This window comes from Thermobia domestica, chromosome 8 (genome assembly GCF_964235325.1).
Source record: "Thermobia domestica chromosome 8, izTheDome1.hap1.1, whole genome shotgun sequence".
Taxonomy (NCBI): Eukaryota; Metazoa; Arthropoda; class Insecta; order Zygentoma; family Lepismatidae; genus Thermobia; species Thermobia domestica.
Window position 1 is genome coordinate 269,310,560 of NC_137461.1, and position 18,829 is coordinate 269,329,388.

General features: G+C 36.8%; 1 protein-coding gene across 1 annotated transcript in view; it reads right to left on the bottom strand.

The window, feature by feature from the left end:
• Positions 1-10,774, bottom strand: part of Hr83 (nuclear hormone receptor 83) — a 40,871-nt gene extending 30,097 nt beyond the window's left edge. Inside the window, exons 1-3 of the mRNA XM_081767313.1 lie at positions 10,574-10,774; positions 6,588-6,728; positions 4,153-4,248 (exon numbers count right to left, since the gene is read on the bottom strand). Coding sequence (XP_081623439.1) covers positions 4,153-4,248; positions 6,588-6,728; positions 10,574-10,577 — 241 coding nt within the window. The 5' untranslated portion in view covers positions 10,578-10,774. The remainder of the gene's footprint in view (positions 1-4,152; positions 4,249-6,587; positions 6,729-10,573) is intronic.
• Between the last annotated feature and the right edge of the window lie 8,055 nt (positions 10,775-18,829).

Genomic DNA, 18,829 nt, shown 5'->3' on the forward strand with positions numbered 1-18,829 from the left:
TCCATTTATTCATAGTTAAATCACAGATATCCTTAATATGTTTCTTTGTCATTTATTTTTAATGCGTTTTAAAATAAAAAAAAATTTCATTAATGAAGTTGGTCATCGAATAACAATCAAAACTGGTGACCCCCGAGCTACTGCATTCCTTTTCCAATGTATCAGCATCGCCACCCAGAACGGGAATGTGTCATCGATCTTAGGCACATTACCTCCTGGTGAAGAACTGGACGAGATTTTTCTTTTATAACACACAATAAGACGGAAGTAGAGACATCCTAGGAGGCTGACAACCACTTTGACTATGTTCATGAAAAATGTTTTGAATCCAGTTTGGATAAATATAAATTCTTGGAAGTCATGGCTAATACCGGTAAATTTGGGAGTGGTAGCAACATTATCTACAGATTTTACTATGTTGCTAAAGATTGTTAAAGACCCGAAAGATATTGTTGTCAAGCTGTTCGATGTTTATTTTGGAACAAATATGATGACTACAGATAATCTATGTATTCTTAGATGTGCTTATAAGGAAGAAATAATGTCCGTATTTTTATTGTAATATTCTTATTAACGGGAAATTGTATGTTTAAACCTATAATGCATATACAAAAGTTATAGTATGGATCACTATAAGAATTCCTAGTATGTCTAGTTCACATTGTAAATCAGGCCTATGGATTAAAATTACAGTATTTTAACAATGTAAACTGTACTACAATAGGTCCATTTGTGCCGTGTATTGCAACAAGTTTAATGAAAATAAAGTTAAAGTTTTAAAACCACTGTTTATATTAGACTTCTTCTTCTTCTTCTTCTTCTTCTTCTTCTTCTTCTTATTATTATTATTATTATTATTATTATTATTATTATTATTATTATTATTATTATTATAATTAAAGTTTCAACCACTTTAGTCCTACGAAACCTCTCTTGTAAATTAAACTAAATCTATAGTTTACGTCACATGTTTATGTTATTTAGGCTCAGGAAGACGGATAAGTAATGAAAGTGAACCCCCAATTATAAAATATTTGGTAGAGTGAGAATGTGGAAGGAAACGGGAGAATCTCGAGAAAACACACACACACACACACACCACATATATATATATATATATATATATATATATATATATATATATATATATATATATATATATATACAATTGACCAGCAGAAACTTGCGTGGCCGAGGATCGAACAGTGCTCTACCACTAAGCCATGGATTTTTCGAAATGTGAGTCATCCTAAAACATGTTCTTGAAGATAGTAGTCCAGACTGATGCTAGCCCTAAGCAAAAGTAAACATATTTTAAACAAAACTCAGGAATTCTCAAAGTAAACAAGCCATCTTTCATAAATGGTGAGTAATTTTAAGAAAAGCTATCATTAACGATGATTTTATGATGGAGTCAATTCATAGTCTTGCTCTTATGTAATTTCAAAGCCAATCAATAATAAAGGCTTAGGTTTGAAACCAAATCTGGATTGTATCATAAAAATCGAACATCTCTTAATAGTGTGTAAATTTACCCTTATTCCTGGTTGATTTCAGACGCACCATATAGACTATTGTAAATCCATACAGAAATTATATGCTATATTTAATAAAAATCAAATATTTTTTTTAAAGAACTGGTTAAATTATTTTTTTTATCACGTTAGATATATTCCATATGTGGGAACTTCAATGTTGGAGTGAACTTATCCCTTTTTCCTTATTTTTGACCAAAATTAACTTTTATCAATAAATAATAATGATAAATGCTACAAAATATATTTCCTCAAAATCCAATACGCTCTGCGAACGTTATAAATAGAGAATTGTTCTGTTGCCTTATGGATATATTCAACTTGACTCCTTTCAGTTTTTTTAATCATTTATTTTTGATAGATATCAATCTTAATCAATGAGTTTATCTCCAAAGAAAAAAGCACAAATAGTTTAATGAAATCGTACTAATTTTACGAAAATTACAACGGAACAGGCACTGACTGAGATGTATATGCTTAATTGAATGAACGAAGCCTGTTTCATTTAGTGAAGCAAGGTTAACCAGCACTAAGGGAACTTCTATATACTCGTGGTAGAAGTAAATGGAAAAGAAGTGTGAATCCGATAAAGTAAGATCTTTCCGTAATTTCAACATGTTTGTATTTATTTCTGGACAATAGATATCTATTTTCGGAAACTCCCATCAAAGCTCCTCGTGGCTGAGCGGTTAGCGTACGCGCATCTGGGGTGAAACACTTGTTTTCGATTCCCGGCTGGAGTTCTTACGGCTTGAATCCCGCGTTAAGCTATAGGTCCACGTCTCATATAGCCTCGCTCGTGAAATGGACGCTAAACTGGAACTCTAATCCAATCCAATGGGAATTTTCATTATTAGAAATCGGAGTAAATACAACTTTATTAACAGAATAAATACACTCAAATTGTTGTATAAAGTCAACTAAATTAAGCTAAATCTTTCACTAACATAAGAGCATTAAGATTTATGAGTTCTTAGCAGAGCATGATCTAAGGAAAACGGAAGTAAAACATTGAACCTACCGTACAATATCGTTAAAATCTATGAAAAAATAATTCAGCCACAACAATTTACCTAGCATAAATAGGTTATATTCAATTTCACTTTAGAACCGAAAAATATTTTATTTTACTTTTTATTTATATATTATCTAGTTTGAGCGTTAAAACTGCTAGAAGGCAACACCTTTATTTAGGAAAGAAATGTTATGGGAAATTGTCAAGAGATTTTAATAGGAACCATTAGATGAGTTTTGTCTGGACCCAGGATTGCGCATAGTTGCGCTGTTTCTTCAGTACAGCAAACTATATAACAAGAAGTGCTTAAGAATTACTTCCAATTCTGATATTCAAATACTTTTTTTTTTTTTGTATAAAGGAAGTCTCGCAAAGGAGAGGAAATAATTAATAAAAATGATAAAGTTAGATTCTAATTTAAGGAGTATATATATATATATATATATATATATATATATATATATATAGTGCACTACTTTTGAACTGAATTACACTGAGAAAAAAATTGCCTGTGGCGTACGTAAAATCATATGTTACATCTGTAAATCCTGTAGTTTTTGGACTTAAACGTACAGCAAACGTATAAACTGGAAACGCATGTCTTATAATACTTTCTGTATAAGTGTTTCATCTTTACGTAATTTCCGTATGAAACAAAATAGGCCAGCGTTTCCCAACCGGTGTGCCGCGGGGAATCGAAACAAAATTATTAGTTTTATAACAATCAAATTGCAAAACGTAGGGAAAAATCTATATTTGTATTTCACATTACTATGAATCTACAATTTTAAGTTTCATACCAAGTTACTGTTCTGTACATTTTTAGTGTTGAAAAATGTATCTGTTATCATTGTTATTGTTGCATTATTGCTTCTTTATTGTTACAGATTATTTCGTAACTTAAAAATTAAAAATATCATTCAATTCTTTCGACAAATTACCTACATTTGTGTTTTAAAAGTAAAAGAGATTTATTTTTGTTCTTTCGTTATTTAGTGATCTTCCTTCTTAGTAAAAGGTTGGATACAGTTTTTTAAAAAGAAAGCGTATTTTAAAAAACCTGAGTCCAATATTCCATTGCAATTGTTTCTATTTTAAAATTATAATGAAAATAAGCATAATGATTTACCACGGGGGAAAACCAGTGATAGAGCTTTCTTCTCTGTGAGAAGATCAATAATCACAGAAAAAATACCACTGTGCTTAATATTTACAAATAATAATATCTATAAGTGTGCCGCGAGAATCCAAGTAACACCCGTAGTGTACCGTAAGTTGAAAAAGGTTGGGAAACGCTGATATATGCGGTCAGGATGTCACATACAAATGAACGTATATAACATATAGCTGACGAAGGTAACATACATATCTATATGTATGTAATATAAGGAAGACTGTGAGATATCAGATATCCTGCAACGGCATGATGTAACATCTAAGGACAGTGCCTGTGTAGCATACGGATAACGTATGTTTCGTACTGATTTCTGTAGTAAGCAAGAGGATTCCATATATTTGTATATACAATATACCACTGTCCGGAGAACGGATTTTCCTCAGTGTACGTCGTATTTAATGCGAAAAATAATTTCATACACTTACCGGTTCTGTTCATATTCACTGCAAAGCACTTCTGAAGTCTGCAGTAGGGACACCAGTTGCGTCGTGCTTTATCAATGACACAGTTTCCTTTACCAGCTATGAATGAAGGAACACAAAGATATAATATTGAATATCATTGTTAACTTTTATTACTTTCATGACTTAAGAAACCCGTAGGTTCATCCCTGTACAAACAAAAATCTACCACTACATCTTACCTGTATTAATACAACTTAATTTGAGATGTTGTACCCAAAATTTCTACTTTACTATTACCTTATATTTCTGGACTAGCGAAAGAACCTTCCAGTATAGGCTTACCAAGTACAAATATATACATAGTTCGAATTATCTGTTAATCTTACGGTAACGCGCTGCCACGTACATTTCATAGAGTTGTACGTTATGAAATTGCCTCCATTCATGCATCTGTTCTTTTCCTTTTTACCTCGAATATTTTCCCCAAAACTTTGTTCTCAATAACCCACATGGCGTGGTTCATCTCTGCGAGTTATTATTCGCTTTCCATAAACATACAGTAGGACAGGAATAAATCTTTGTTAATATATATATATATATATATATATATATATATATATATATATATATATATATATATATATATATATATATATATATATATATATATATATAAATTTTAACAGATCAGATACTTTTAACTCTTAGCCCCATAAAGAGTAATTTACGATAATCCCTATTTGACTATACCACTTGAAAAATATCCTGGCAGGGTCGTCATTTTAAAATATAAGATCAAGATGTCATTTTATAATGTAAACACTATATTTATAATTTGATGAATCCAAAATCTACAGACATAGATACGTCTAAAGTGGCAAATGAAATAAGACTTCTTGGGATATATGGACAATCATATTTATTTGAATAATAAACAATTCCTATTAGCCTAGGAAATTAAGTATTTGAAGAAGTGTAAACAGACTTAACAACCTTATATGCTAATAATAATACCTTTTTTTTAATATCTGAAAAGCTTTCAAATCAATCACATCAGTTAGTTTAAGAATAAATTAATACGATTCCACTCTTGTATTCTTTCACAGATTCAACCATATATTTCGTGATTTTGGTGTTAATAACTGTAAAACCATTCAAAATATTCCGTAAGGTTTTCTGTAACATGAAATAAAAAAAGCCTTGCTAGTGTAATACGATAATAATTAAATATATGAGTTTTAGGTGCTACAGATTACTATCAATACATAAAAAAATCAAAACTTTTGTTATTATAATGTTAGGATAGCCCAACCTTCGTTCCAATCTCCATGGCTTTAGTCTTTCTAACATTTATTTTCATCCTGTATTCTTCACACTCTTCCTCAAGTTTTCTAACATATTATTGATTTCCTCTTCAGATTCCGCAACAAGCGCCGAACAAACCGTATACACCTAATCATTTTACCTCTTCTTGAAATACAGTCTTCATTTTGTAGGCTCTTTTCACTATCTCTTCTAAAATAATGTGGGCGAGAGACAGAATCCTGTCGAACTCCCCTTCTAATTGAACTCTCCTGTAACATTTCCTCTCCAGTTCTAACACTTACAAGAGAAGCTTTTATTTGCAGAAATTTGATTTTGAATTCCAATGTGTCTGACACGAAAATCTTGAATATCACCTAATATTGACTACGCAGGAGGTAGGTTCGAGATCTCTACTTTTTCTGTAAATTTAGTTTAATTTTAGGGGTAATTTCAGAAATTATAATGTAAATTATCCTGATATTGAATTTGAACCCCCCCTCAAAAGCTTTGGACCCCTTCTGAAATAAAATCTTGCGAATGTGCCTGTCTCCTAGAATTTAGCAATGAATCAACCTCTTTATGGTAGTGTAAATGGAGAGAATAAATTCTCATTCTTGAAGTACTGCTTTGTTATTAAGTATTTGTATAACAGTGTGTATTTGCGTAAATTTAACCCATCTTTCAAAGTTACTTACAGTCAGAAAGTAATCAATTTATGATATTGAAATGAAATGAAATGTTTAAGTTTTACGTCCCACGGTTATGCCTGTTAGGCTAAAAGAGACGGTGATGATGTGAAATGAATGAAATGGTGGAAAGAAGAAAGTGGAAGGAAACGGGAGAATCCCGAGAAAACCCACAAGCACGGTGTTCGTCCACCACAAAGTCCACATGGCGCGAGCTCGGATCGAACCAGGGACCCGAAGCACCGGCGGTGAACGCTCTACCACTGAGCCACCGCTAAGTCTTATGACATTGATAAACGACGTTTGATTTCATTTTGTTCACATGAAAGAAACTGGTATGTATCAAATATTAATAAATAGAAAATAAAGTGCTTAGCATAATATTTGTGTTCCATTATTTATGTTAAAAGCAAATTTGCATTATATGGTTGTGCTTTACTGACTTTGATTTTATATTGTACTCACATATGCATGTGTAAAGCATCTTTCTTCTGATGCTTCTTTTGAAGAAGCATGAGCAGCCATCGCAACAGAAAACGCCATAATGTTTTCCATAAGACTTATCTCCACAAACACGGCAAGGTACAGGAACTGGCAGAGTTCGACCTGATAAGACAAGAAAAAAAATTAAACGAAATTTAAAATATGCTTTCTTTTTTATATATAAAAAATGTAACAAACAAAATTAAAAGAAATCTTATTAAAAAGTAAAGAAGATTTGTTTGAAAGCAAATTACCTGCTTAAAACAAATCTATTTGTGCATGACAAAGAAGGAAAAGCATGGGAAGCACACTCATAAATTCTTCAATTCTCAAGTAATTTAAGTAAATGTACATGAAATCGCACACCTAAAGGATGACCACAAAGTGCCGTTACCCTGAAAATAAGTAACATAAACCACTAAACGCAGGGGTAAAAGTGGATTTAGAAAAGTACGGAGATGCATGATGTAACGCCGTCCCCCTTGCCTATCTTTACCAATTGTAAGTTTTTTTTAAAAAAAAGTGGGGGAACGCTACAGATATTTTCTGGAAGTGGGAGTACGTCGTTCCTCCGCACTTTTACCCCTGACTGAATGTAAATACGTAATCACACGAAAAGAACTTAATGACATGAACAACGATGCGTTCGAGAAGTTTTGTTGAGATAGAAAACATTAAGTGTCTAAAGGGTCAGTCTGTCGACCGTCATTCTCATGACAAAGGATAATACGCCGCCAAGTTCTGTGCGACATTTTTCGGAGCATTGCAGAAGTAACTTGAGTGAAAGCCTGTTTCACAGCTTCTGTCAGTTCGGTAGTGGTATCGTAACGGTTTTGTGCTACGATGCCCTTTATGAACCCCTATAGCGCATTATCAATGGTGGTGAGGTCTGGACTTCATGGTGGCCACACAAGTGGTGCGGGCAGATTGTACTACCAGGACCAATCCAACGCACAGGAAAGACTTCCGCAAGATATTTGTGTACGGCGAGGGCAAAATAAGCAGATGCCCCATCATGCTGAAATCAACATATCTCTTTGATTCCGTATTCTTTCAAGAGAAGAACAAACCAATTGTGCAACATGTCCAGGCATCGCTGGTGATTCACAACACTGTCAAAAAAGAAAGACCCAAACATGCTTTTGCTGCTCACGCCTACCGATATTATCAAGGGGCTTCTGTTCCAACTTTCATAAAAGTCTGGATTGTCCATGGACCGAAAGAATGCACTACGTGCGCGAGAACTCAGATAAATTGGACATTCATCGGTAATGATCACTTTGCCGCGTTTTGGTATTGTGTCGGATGTCTGAAGAAGTGTCGCACATGCCTCCATTCTCCAATCCACGTCTGCATCCGATAATTCTTGCACGGGGGTAGGTCGTGTAGGCCTAAGTCTTGTTTCATGTGCATTTATAAAGGAGTAACGGGAAAACTTACATTAGCATTAACCAAGAGGTAAGGGGACTTTGTGGCCACCCTGTATTATTTTAATCATACTTAAATATAAAAAAATATTAAAATTAATTTTCTTAAAAACAGAATTTTTTTATGTTTTAGTACGATTTATTTTATTTCGTATTTTAACCTTTTTTAAAACAAAGCATTTTTTAAAAAAATATATATATTTTATTTTTACTTTTCGGTACGATTTGTTTTATATTTGTTTGTTACTTTCTTCAAGAAAATAAAGTATATTTTTTTTAAATTTCTTTTTTGAAATCACTTATGAAAAATCGTGAAAATTTGAAATGTTGTTCCAACTTGTGTACTAGATAATTCTGCTTTACTCAAGAGTAAAGCTTGTTGCATACAAATAGGCTGATATTGATCTTTAAAATCAAACAAAAGATCTAACTTTTAAAACCTATATAAATACTAGCCTTTGGCTAGCCCCCCAGTCCCCCGTGTTAGCTTGACCTATGGCCTCACATCTCTTATGTCTAAGCCTTTGCATCAAGAATGAATTTAGTGTATTTCCTCTCTAATTGCATTTCCATAATTTGGCCCAGTTGGGGGCTCCGTTCCCTGACCCCCTACGGCCTCGCACTTTTTAAATCCACAATTCTACCAAATTTCAAGTTTCTTTTCCTGTCTCAACTATCTAAAAAGTAAGATTTTGTATCCCAAGAAAACGCCCATTTTAAATGACATGGTAATTTCTTCATTCCTCCTTCAGACCCCTTAAAGAAATAAAATTCTCACATTTGGCAATTTTCCTGTGGGTTAGCCCAGGAAAGGGGCTAACAATCATGCCAAATTTTATCATTCTAATCCTGCCGGAAGTGCATAATATAAACATTTTGGGATGTAGATGTCCTATATAAGTAACATGGGAAAGATTTTTCAGTTGTCCATAAAACTATTCTACATTTGGAAATTTTTGTTTTTGATGACTTACGTAGGTGACGCTAACGAAAACGTCCAAGCATACCGAATTTCAAGCTTTTATTCCAATTCCAAGTACCTAACATATGAGATTATAGGTCAAAAAAGGTCCATTTAAAAATAACATGGGGAATTTCTTCATCTCCCCTGTAGACTCACTAACAATTTTAAATATTCACTTTTGGTATTTTTCCTGTAGGTTAATCCTAAAAAGCTACAATCATGCTAAAATTTAAACGTAGCACTACAGCAAGTGCCCATTAATTTTGGGGACAATTCTATTAGATGAAAACATTAGAATAAAATAATTAAAGAACAGGGCACTCAGAAACGCGGGAGGCCCCGGTGATTGACGGGTTCGCCGTTACACTAAAGCGGCCCTTGGCAGAGTACGCTCATCTCTGGTCAGAGAAGGAGTTTTCCTGGCTCGATTCTAGATCCTGTGATTAGGATTAGGATTAGAAATTATCGGCCTTATGCAGAGACATTCTGACGCTTGATTAGTGCAATACTAAAGAGTTCGTCCAACATGTTTGCTGCAGTAGTCACGCCTTTAGTATGAAGCTAATCATACGTCTAAACGACTCTGCATAAGGCCCTATATTTGTGGGGATTATCGACATCTATATTCTTTTGAGCCCATCAGGTATGACAAATGACAGCCTTTCGCGATCATATTACCCGCGGAAGTTGGAAAGCAAGAGGCTTGGAACCTTTATGTTAGGTACCCATCCCATATTTGCCAGGTGTGAATGAGGAAAGCCTTACTCATGATGACTGGCTTTTTAAAAAAGCAATGGTATTATTTAGTTTCTTTCCGAAATCACTTACTAGTAATTCTGCCTCACTTGGTAGTGATTACGGTTCGTTACTCGTAACTGTGATGACTCTAACTTAGATACAGTTTGGACATATGTCATAAAAACTACAGTGCACAAAACACGAACCAAATTGTGCTAGGTGGCCACTGAAAAAGCACGAATGCTATCTAACCTAGTCAGGGAAGGAGTGCAGCAGGGAAGGGGGCGAGCAGTAGCAAGGAGGTGAGACCGTAGGGGCAGGCGCGTCAGCGATGGTGAGTATACGCATAAACGAGGTCACTATGTCACACTACAGGTTCCGGAGCTGCCGATGGATTTCGGGGTGATATTAAAAACCATCCAAAAACGTTATCCAGTGTACCCACAGGAAATCGAATCCAGAATCGCTCGCACCAAATTCGGGAGTATTAGCAAGTCCGACTACGCTACCTGGGGCAATATTCCTAGGCCATGCGAGTTTGTGGTGAACAACACTGTATCCACGTGTTTTTCCCGGGGTTCTCCCACTTCCATCCACATCATTTCTGCATTTCTTTTGTGCTCATTTAGTTTCAAGAATCATCATTTGACCTCAAAGACAAAATCGTACATTTAAAGTAAAACTTACGTCTAATATTTTCAAAGCAATAAGAAATTATTATAAAGTAAATGATGTAAAGATTTTAACAAGAATACAATAAAATAACAAAGGTGCTCCATAAACTTTATATTGTGCGTATAGGAAAAAAATAATGTTGCTTATGCGAATAAATAACTCACCCATAGCTATTGATAGATATTTGTATAATGACTCCCACCGAACTTGATTAGAAATAACGCCTAATCTCTGGATACCAGCGCATATAAGTCTTCATTTCTGTAGAGCAAGTGTTAGGATTAAATAGAAGGTACAACAAGGCAAAATGTTGTTTATGGTCAGAAAGATAAATAAATATTGATAGAGGGCGCCTGTCACTTCGATTTGACGGCTTTCTTTAGAAATAGCCATCAGTTCACGCTCTTTCTGACTTTATTACTATTTTTTCTTACTTTTTTTTTCTTAAAAAAGAAGGTGAATTCATATTTAATATCTTTTCTGATATGAATTGCCCCTCCCTTTCGTTCAAAGCCTGATGTGGCTGTCATGTATTGTTCACGTATTGAGCTTCTGATGGGGTGAGAAGTTTGTGCACCTGTGACAAAGGACTCTTTTTTTTAAGCACCGCCCCTTTCGACCTGTAGAGCAAAAATATCAGTGTTGCAGTCTACTGCTTATACACACTAAAGAGTCAAACGTTATTTTCAATTCGCTTTTAAAACTGTCTAATAAATATATGAAGTACTAACGTGATAATGTTTGAATTTGTTTGTGGAACTTATTCTCTCCATTTCACGTTTTTGATATGAAGAAAATATCTCTGCCGGATCAGTGGCGGCGTTGGACGTTAAAAGTGGGGGGGAAGGCAAGACATGATCTGAATATTTGTATATTAATGTTAGTTTTCCTGGTTGTTTCTAACACTTTTTTTGACGAAAAGTTGTAAAACCAGTGGCGTATTTAGGGGGGTGGCTTCCGGGCTTAAGCCCTCCCCGAAATCTTACTTAGTATAGTAAAGTAAATGAAATATCTTGCAGAATTTTCACATTTCCAGGCAAAGCCCCCCCCCCGAAAGTTAGCAAAGCCCCTCCCAAAATAAAATCGTAAATACGCCACTGTGTATAACTAATAGGATACTATCTTTTTTTAGTTAAAATACGATATATCGTATTTCATATTTTATTAAGTAAATTGACAAGAGCAACTCAAGTAGGTACTAGCCCCTTGTACTCTTAAACAACGAAAGTGTAAGAAGGGGTTTGATTCCTTGCTCATAAACATCTTAAAATTCTTTCTGGAAAATTGTGTGATCAGATTATTTAATAACAAATTTGCCAAATACATAAACAGAAAGGATAATATTAATTATAATAATGAACAAGGTCGAATTAAGGGGGGGCTTAGGGGGGTTTAGACCCGGACCTCCAGGCCCTCCACTCTGATCGAAATCTCAGCTGACTGTCTAAAAAGAATGATACGAGATACAATAATCATCATAAGGTAAAATGTGACCAAAAATATGAAACTATTCCCTTACCCTTAACTTTCCTACTGTACTTCTACAGAAATGAGCTGAGTTGATTTTGAGTTTAACGTCCCATTCAGCAGCGAGGCTATATGAGACGTGGACCTACTGATTAACGTGGAATCCGAACCACATGAGCTCCCGCCGGGAATTGAACCCGGGTCTCCCGCGTCAAAGCCGCTTAGCCACGGATGAGCTCACTTCCACCGAAATGTATTACGTGAAGTCAGCAGGAGCCACATATTCTTTCTAGCCCAGGTCCTCCAGATCGGTTAATCCAGCCCTCGTAACGAATAATGAAGCTTGTTTTGTAAAAGTTATATTGAAACTGGGGATTAATGAACAACTTATATTTTTAATTCCGCACATGCCACACATGAATGTCATTACTCTTATAGAAAATGAAATACAGTAAATACTACAAGCATATGCTATAAGGTAATAGGCCAAAATTTCGTCCCCCAGTTGCATTTTGCCTTCTGGAGGAGTTTTGTGAAGTAGCATGGATGGCAAAAAAAAATTACACACAATCTGTCGTTATTCTAGTACATGTTGATAATACTGTAATTATATCTATGCAGAGCAAACGGTTAGAGAGAGAAAAAATAAATTCTAACAACAAAGTGAATAGTAGTTACATCTAAAGTGGTTCCTAATTTCGTCCCCTGGGTGTTAGTAAATGAAAAGAGAAAAACACATTGTAGTTACACAAACTTATGTTACTATATTGATATGAAATGATTGGTGTACAATACATACAATGTAATGATGATGAACACAGATTAAAAAAAAAAAATAGAAAAACTCAGATTTAGCAATGACAGCTCAACTTCACCCAACTTCAATTGAATTTAGCAACAAAAGAAAGAAAAGAAAAGAAAAAAGAAAAGAAAAGAAAAAAGAAAGAAAGAAAGAGAAAAAACAGCTTTAACAATGAAAGCACATTTTCACCCATCATAGCAAAAGTCACAAATGAACTTTTCGGGAGTAGGTGAGGTGCAGCAAAGTTCATGGAACCAGTGGAAACACATTGAACAGCGAATCCATTTCTCAGCACGATTGTCATCCGAGTACAACTTACCACAAATAGGGCACACTGCATCACCATCATTAGTTTCTCCGTTGTCTGTGGACAAGTCGACATGATCATCACGGTCATCACTTTCACTTGACGCGTCAACATATTTGTCTTTCTGCTTTGTTTTGTGGATGGGGGGTTCTTTGGCGATTTTCTTTTGTGAAGACTTAAGTTTACTATTCTTTCTGACAATGGAATCTTGAACTTTTGCTTTATGTGGAGAGCTGGTCATCAAAACAGCAGAGCCTCTGCGAGCTGACTCTGATGCCTTCACTGTAGGAACTTCTCTGATTTGATATGGACTGACAGTAATTCCTGACGTGCTAGGTGCGATCTCATCCTGTGGTGCAAATGGTTGATTTTCGTTGTTACTCTGATCCCGTCTGTGTGCAACGAAGTCTGCCTCTGTAAAAATATCGGGGTTGAGTGGCATGATGCCTGTTCTGCGAAAACCTTTCACTGCAGTTTGCACAGTAGCTGCACGTATGTAGGCTTCGTTAAATAATCTTGCCAGCTGCAGATTTGTAACTACCCGTCCAAGATGGCTGCTTAGCCACTTCTCTATTGCCTTTGCGTAGAACGTCTTGAAGGGGAACATGAAGGCTACATCTAGTGGTTGCAATTTTGAAGTAGAATGGTGTGGCAGACATACGATGGACACTCCATTGTCTCTTGCTGTGTCAATCACATTGAGATTGCGGGTATGGGAATAGTGTCCATCTAAGATAAACATCACGGGATCTTGTTTAGTAGGTTTTACAATAGATATGAAGATCTGAAACCATTTTTCGAACAAGACAGCAGTTATCCAACCTGACTGGTGAATAGCACCTATGGTTCCAGGGGGTGCACCGTCGATTAGTTCCGCCTTCATTAATTTCCTTGGAAATATCATCATGGGTGGCACATAGTGGCACCAGCAGACATGCACATGACGAGAGTAACCAAAGCTCCTCTCTCTGCAGAGTACACTCTCTGCACCGCTTTTTTACCTTTTAGGGCAACGATTTTGAGTGACTTATGCTGTACAACCGATATTCCTGTCTCATCGACATTGTACAGTCGCGTGGGGTTATGATTTATTTTGTCTAGTTCCTGTCTTGAAATTGAGAAAAAAAATTCAACATTTTGAGGGTAAAATCCTGCAATTCTAGCAAGAGAAAGGGGCTGTGATTTTCTTAACGATAACTGGGGATGTCACTTAAAGAACAACCGCATCCATTTGCGGCCTGCAGCACCTTCAACTTTCGAAAACGGATTTGCAATGTTGTTTCGTATGGCAAGCTGATATGCCATTCGGCGGAGATCCTTCATAGTTAGACCGTAAAAACTTTCCCCCATTGTGGGGCAATATGAGACTAAATCCTCTTCTATTCTTGCACTTAATACTGGTTTAGCCCTATTTTGGTATCCACTAGCTCATCTGTACTTAAATGTCCTCCTTTCTTGCAATAATCTTTTAACGTAGCACGGGGAACGTTGAAGGCTTTACTGGCAGCTTTATAACCCATATCCCTCTTGCGCACTGCATTAATTGCCCTCTTCATTGATTCCTTGTCCCATTGTTTTCTTGGCGCCATCTGAAACGACAAGAAACAGAAGCACAAAATAAGTGCTCAATTTCGTCCCCGGGACGGAATAGGGAACATGGCAGGGGACGAAATTAGGAACATTGCTACATGCAACATGGTAGTACGTTTCCACGAACAGATGGAATCACAACACCAGCACAACGATACGTGCCTTACAACTTCGTTACACCACAGCTATGATACAACACAGTACACTCACACATTGTTTATAGATTCAGTTTTATAGTTTTATAAACTTGACACTGCAAGAACTTACCTCAACAGAAACAATAGAAATTCCAATTCCTCGCAAACTGCCACACCCCAACGACAGCCACTCTCACAAACAACTGATATCAGATGGCGCTGCATGCGTCTTGCTCACCGGCGTTGCCAGATCTAATATATATGGTTAGAACGCGTGGGGGACGGATTTAGGAACGGGGACGAAATATGGGCCTATTACCTTATTGAGAAAATCGAGTTCTAATTCCTTAATAGCCTACTGTTTAAACGGATCACAAAATATGTAATACCGTTTACTGTGGTCATTCATTAATTGGAGGAGGCGACCGGATGGCACTATGTCACACTTTCGCTCTTGTAAATACTATTGTAAAAAAGAAAAGGAAGAAAAAAGTTACCAGGAACTGAAATTTTCGTACATTGCCAGATTTTCATGAGATTCCATTTTCTGTCGCAAATGAATTTATAAGAAAAAAACTGGAGGAGAAAAGTACTAGATTTGCTAATGAACGTACTAGATCTAATATTGAAGTACTACCAGTGGACCTACTGGTTTGAATTTGAAGTACAACGCGAGCACGCAGACTCACGCTTTTAAAAATAAGCAATATTGATGAGAAAATTTTTAAACTAAGAAGACAAACACTGCACCTGTTTTTTTTTTTTTTTTTTTTTTTGTCCGTCGTCCCGCTAAAGGGTTTTGCCCTTTCTTCGGGTAAGTGCTTTAAATAAAATGTAGTTTCCAGTTTAATGTGGTCGGTCTAAGAGATGCACAAGTATATAATATTTATTTATTTATTAAATACATATACACAGAGAGGGGATGGAAGGGTGACAATAACATCTAATGAAGTACAAGCATACTATAAGGATGAGACAGCAATATTGTAGAAAATAATACGTTTATTACCATGTAGTGCGGAGTTAAGACGAGTGCAAAACTGGAATGGATATGGTACAGGAGGCAATATAGAGAGAAGTAGATGAAGATGAAATGAAGTGCTCTGAACGCCACATCACAAGGTATTTGTTAGTACAGACGAATGCAAGTTATCTTCTGTTCCTGGGGCGATTCAGGAACTGCTGGAGACAGAGGAAGCCCATGTTAATAGGTAGTTACGGTGCGTATGATGGATATATGAATGATGAAAGCTCACGTGGTTCGTAGATGTGAAAGATTTCGGGATCCACTACAGCATCATCGAGTTGCAAATGATAAAGAGTCATGAAGTGCTGTAGGGGAGTATCAACGTAAGCTGAGGGTGCGTCATGATCCCGATCGTACCGTAGGATATCAAGTAACATGGGATGCTGCTGGTCAATTCGCTTGCAAACGTACCGAGTACGAAGCTGTTCGAGATGGTGCAATGAAGGTGGAAAGTCAATCAGCTCGTAAAGTAACCGTGTCGGATGCGGTAAGCTGATGCGATGTGCTAGGCGTAGAGCATGGCGCTCTAGGATAGCCAACTTCTGATAGAATTTTGGCGGTGCAGATGTCCAGGCAGTGTGACCGTATGTTAATGTACTGCGCATAAATGCTTTATATGTATGAAGTACTGTTAACGGTTTTAAACCCCAGGTTGTACCAACTAGGCGCTTGAGGAGGTTGAGCCTATTTTGCGCTTGGCGTATGATCTTGGTGAGGTGTGGGGTCCAAGTAAGTTTAGAGTCAAATATGACACCAAGATAAGTAAGAGTATTTGACGGCACGACAGGTGTATGGTCTACTTGGAGGTTTAAGCGACCTGGATTTCTGTAGATACGTGAACGGCGTCTACGTGGCAGGAAAACAATAGCCTGAGTTTTGGTAGAATTAATACTTAATCGCCATACATTACACCAGTCAACGAATGCATCAATTGCCGTTGGCATAGTTTTACTGATGGATTGTACTGTGCGGGCTGTCGTAAAAAAGGCGGTGTCGTCAGCAAACTGAAATATGTTGATGCTGTTTAGAACCACAAGGTCGGCAACATACAGTAGGTATAATAAAGGAGACAGTGACGAGCCTTGAGGAACGCCAGATTGGATGAAGATCGGATGAGAAAGTGTTCCGTTAATAGAGATATATGCTAGTCGCCCTAGTAAGAAAGAATGGATGAATCTGATACAAGAGGATGGTAGAAAATAGTTATGGAGTTTGTACAGTAAACCAGGGTGCCAAACTTTGTCTAAAGCTTTTTCTAGATCAAAGGCTACCAGACAAGAAGGAAAACCTGTGTTTTATTGATCATAAACAGCCGTAGATAGTCGTAATAACTGATCCATTGTACTAAAATGAGGTCGAAAACCGGCTTGATGAATAGGAAGTAGATTATGAGTTGCAAGATGAGCGTGCAAGCGGCGGACTAGAATGCGTTCTAATATTTTGCAAAGGCAACTGGTGAGATGACTGCACCTTTTTTTTAAAAACAAGAGTTTCATTCCCATCCAATGGATGGGCGGGCCGTAGAAGGCAACACCTTCTCTGTGGCCAGAGATATTTTCAACTTTTTTGTATTTGATGACATGGAGAATGATTTCAGGCTATAGAGTGATGTGGATTGAAGTAAGGAACTAATAGCAAATCAAGTTGACGAGGATGTGAAAGAGGTGGCTATTGTGTTAAAATGTTTCTTGGGTACATGTGCGGAGGTTATGAGCAATATATATGTGGATTTCGGTGGTAGATACGGCGGTCAGGATTATACTGATCTATGGCTTCGGTGCATTCGTATATTGCTAACAGATGATCCAGTGGTGGGTAGGCATAGCGTGGGACAGCAGGAACTTGGTCTAACAGCTCATGGACAATGGGATGTGCCAATTGGATTCGTGTCGCTATGTAGCGTTGGCGTAGATGGTAGAGGTGTGGCAAAATAGTTGGAAATTGCGCACGACGATATATTTCAGCAGTGGGAGTATCGAAAACGAGAGAGTAGGCCAGACGTAAGGCATGTCTTTCGAGAACTTTCAGACGTTCATAGTAAGTTGGTGCTGCTGATAACCAGGCAAGATGTCCATACGTGAGTGCTGGGCGTACGAAGACTTTATATGTTGGCAGTAGAAGTTTTGTATTAAGACCCCACGTGGTGCCTTTAAGGTTTCGTAAAAGGTTCAAACGGCGCCGGATATTAGCTTCCAATTGTTTTAGATGAGGCTTCCAAGTAAGATGTTTGTCGAATATTACTCCCAGATTTGAGACTGTTTTGAATTGGGATTGGAGAGTCAAAAAGGGTTAAATGTAGACGTTCCGGATTGCGACTGTTACAGTATTTATTGCGTTTGAGCCCAAAGAGAGTCATTTGAGTCTTAGTTGAATTCAGCTTGAGCTTCCATTTCAGGCACCATGTAACTAGTTTGTCCAAAGCTGGTTGTAGGAGTTGATTAATGCGATCCACAGAAGATCCCAATGCGATATAAGCGGTATCATCAGCAAATTGTAAGGCATATAGTGGGGGCTGAGGTTGAGGCATGTCGGCTACATAAAGAATATATAATAGAGGAGATAAAACAGATCCTTGGGGCACACCGGCGCGGAGTTGAAAGATGCGTGACTTTGCCCTGTTGATCTGAACGAAAGCCTGGCGCTGATGTAGAAAATTGGCTATTAATCGGACATAGCTGTGAGGAAGTAGACGTTTGAGTTTGTAAATTAACCCCTCATGCCAAACAGTATCAAACGCTCTTTCAATATCAAAGGAGATCAAAACAGATGGTAAACGCTTATTAAAATGGTTGACAAGTAGTGTAGAAAGTTTGAGTAATTGATCAGCAGTGCTATAGAGTGGACGGAATCCAGCTTGAATAATTGGTAGTTTGTTCGTGATTTGTAGATAGTGATGTAGCCGTTTTACCAGAAGACGTTCTAGTGTCTTGCTAAACACGTTAGTAAGGCTAATGGGTCTGTAGGATGACACAGCAGTTGATCTTTGCGAGGTTTTAGAAAGACCACAATTTTAGCAAGTTTCCATGTAGTTGGAAAATAGCCTGTAGATAAAATAGTTGTATACAAAGAAGCAAGTAAGACTAGAAACAC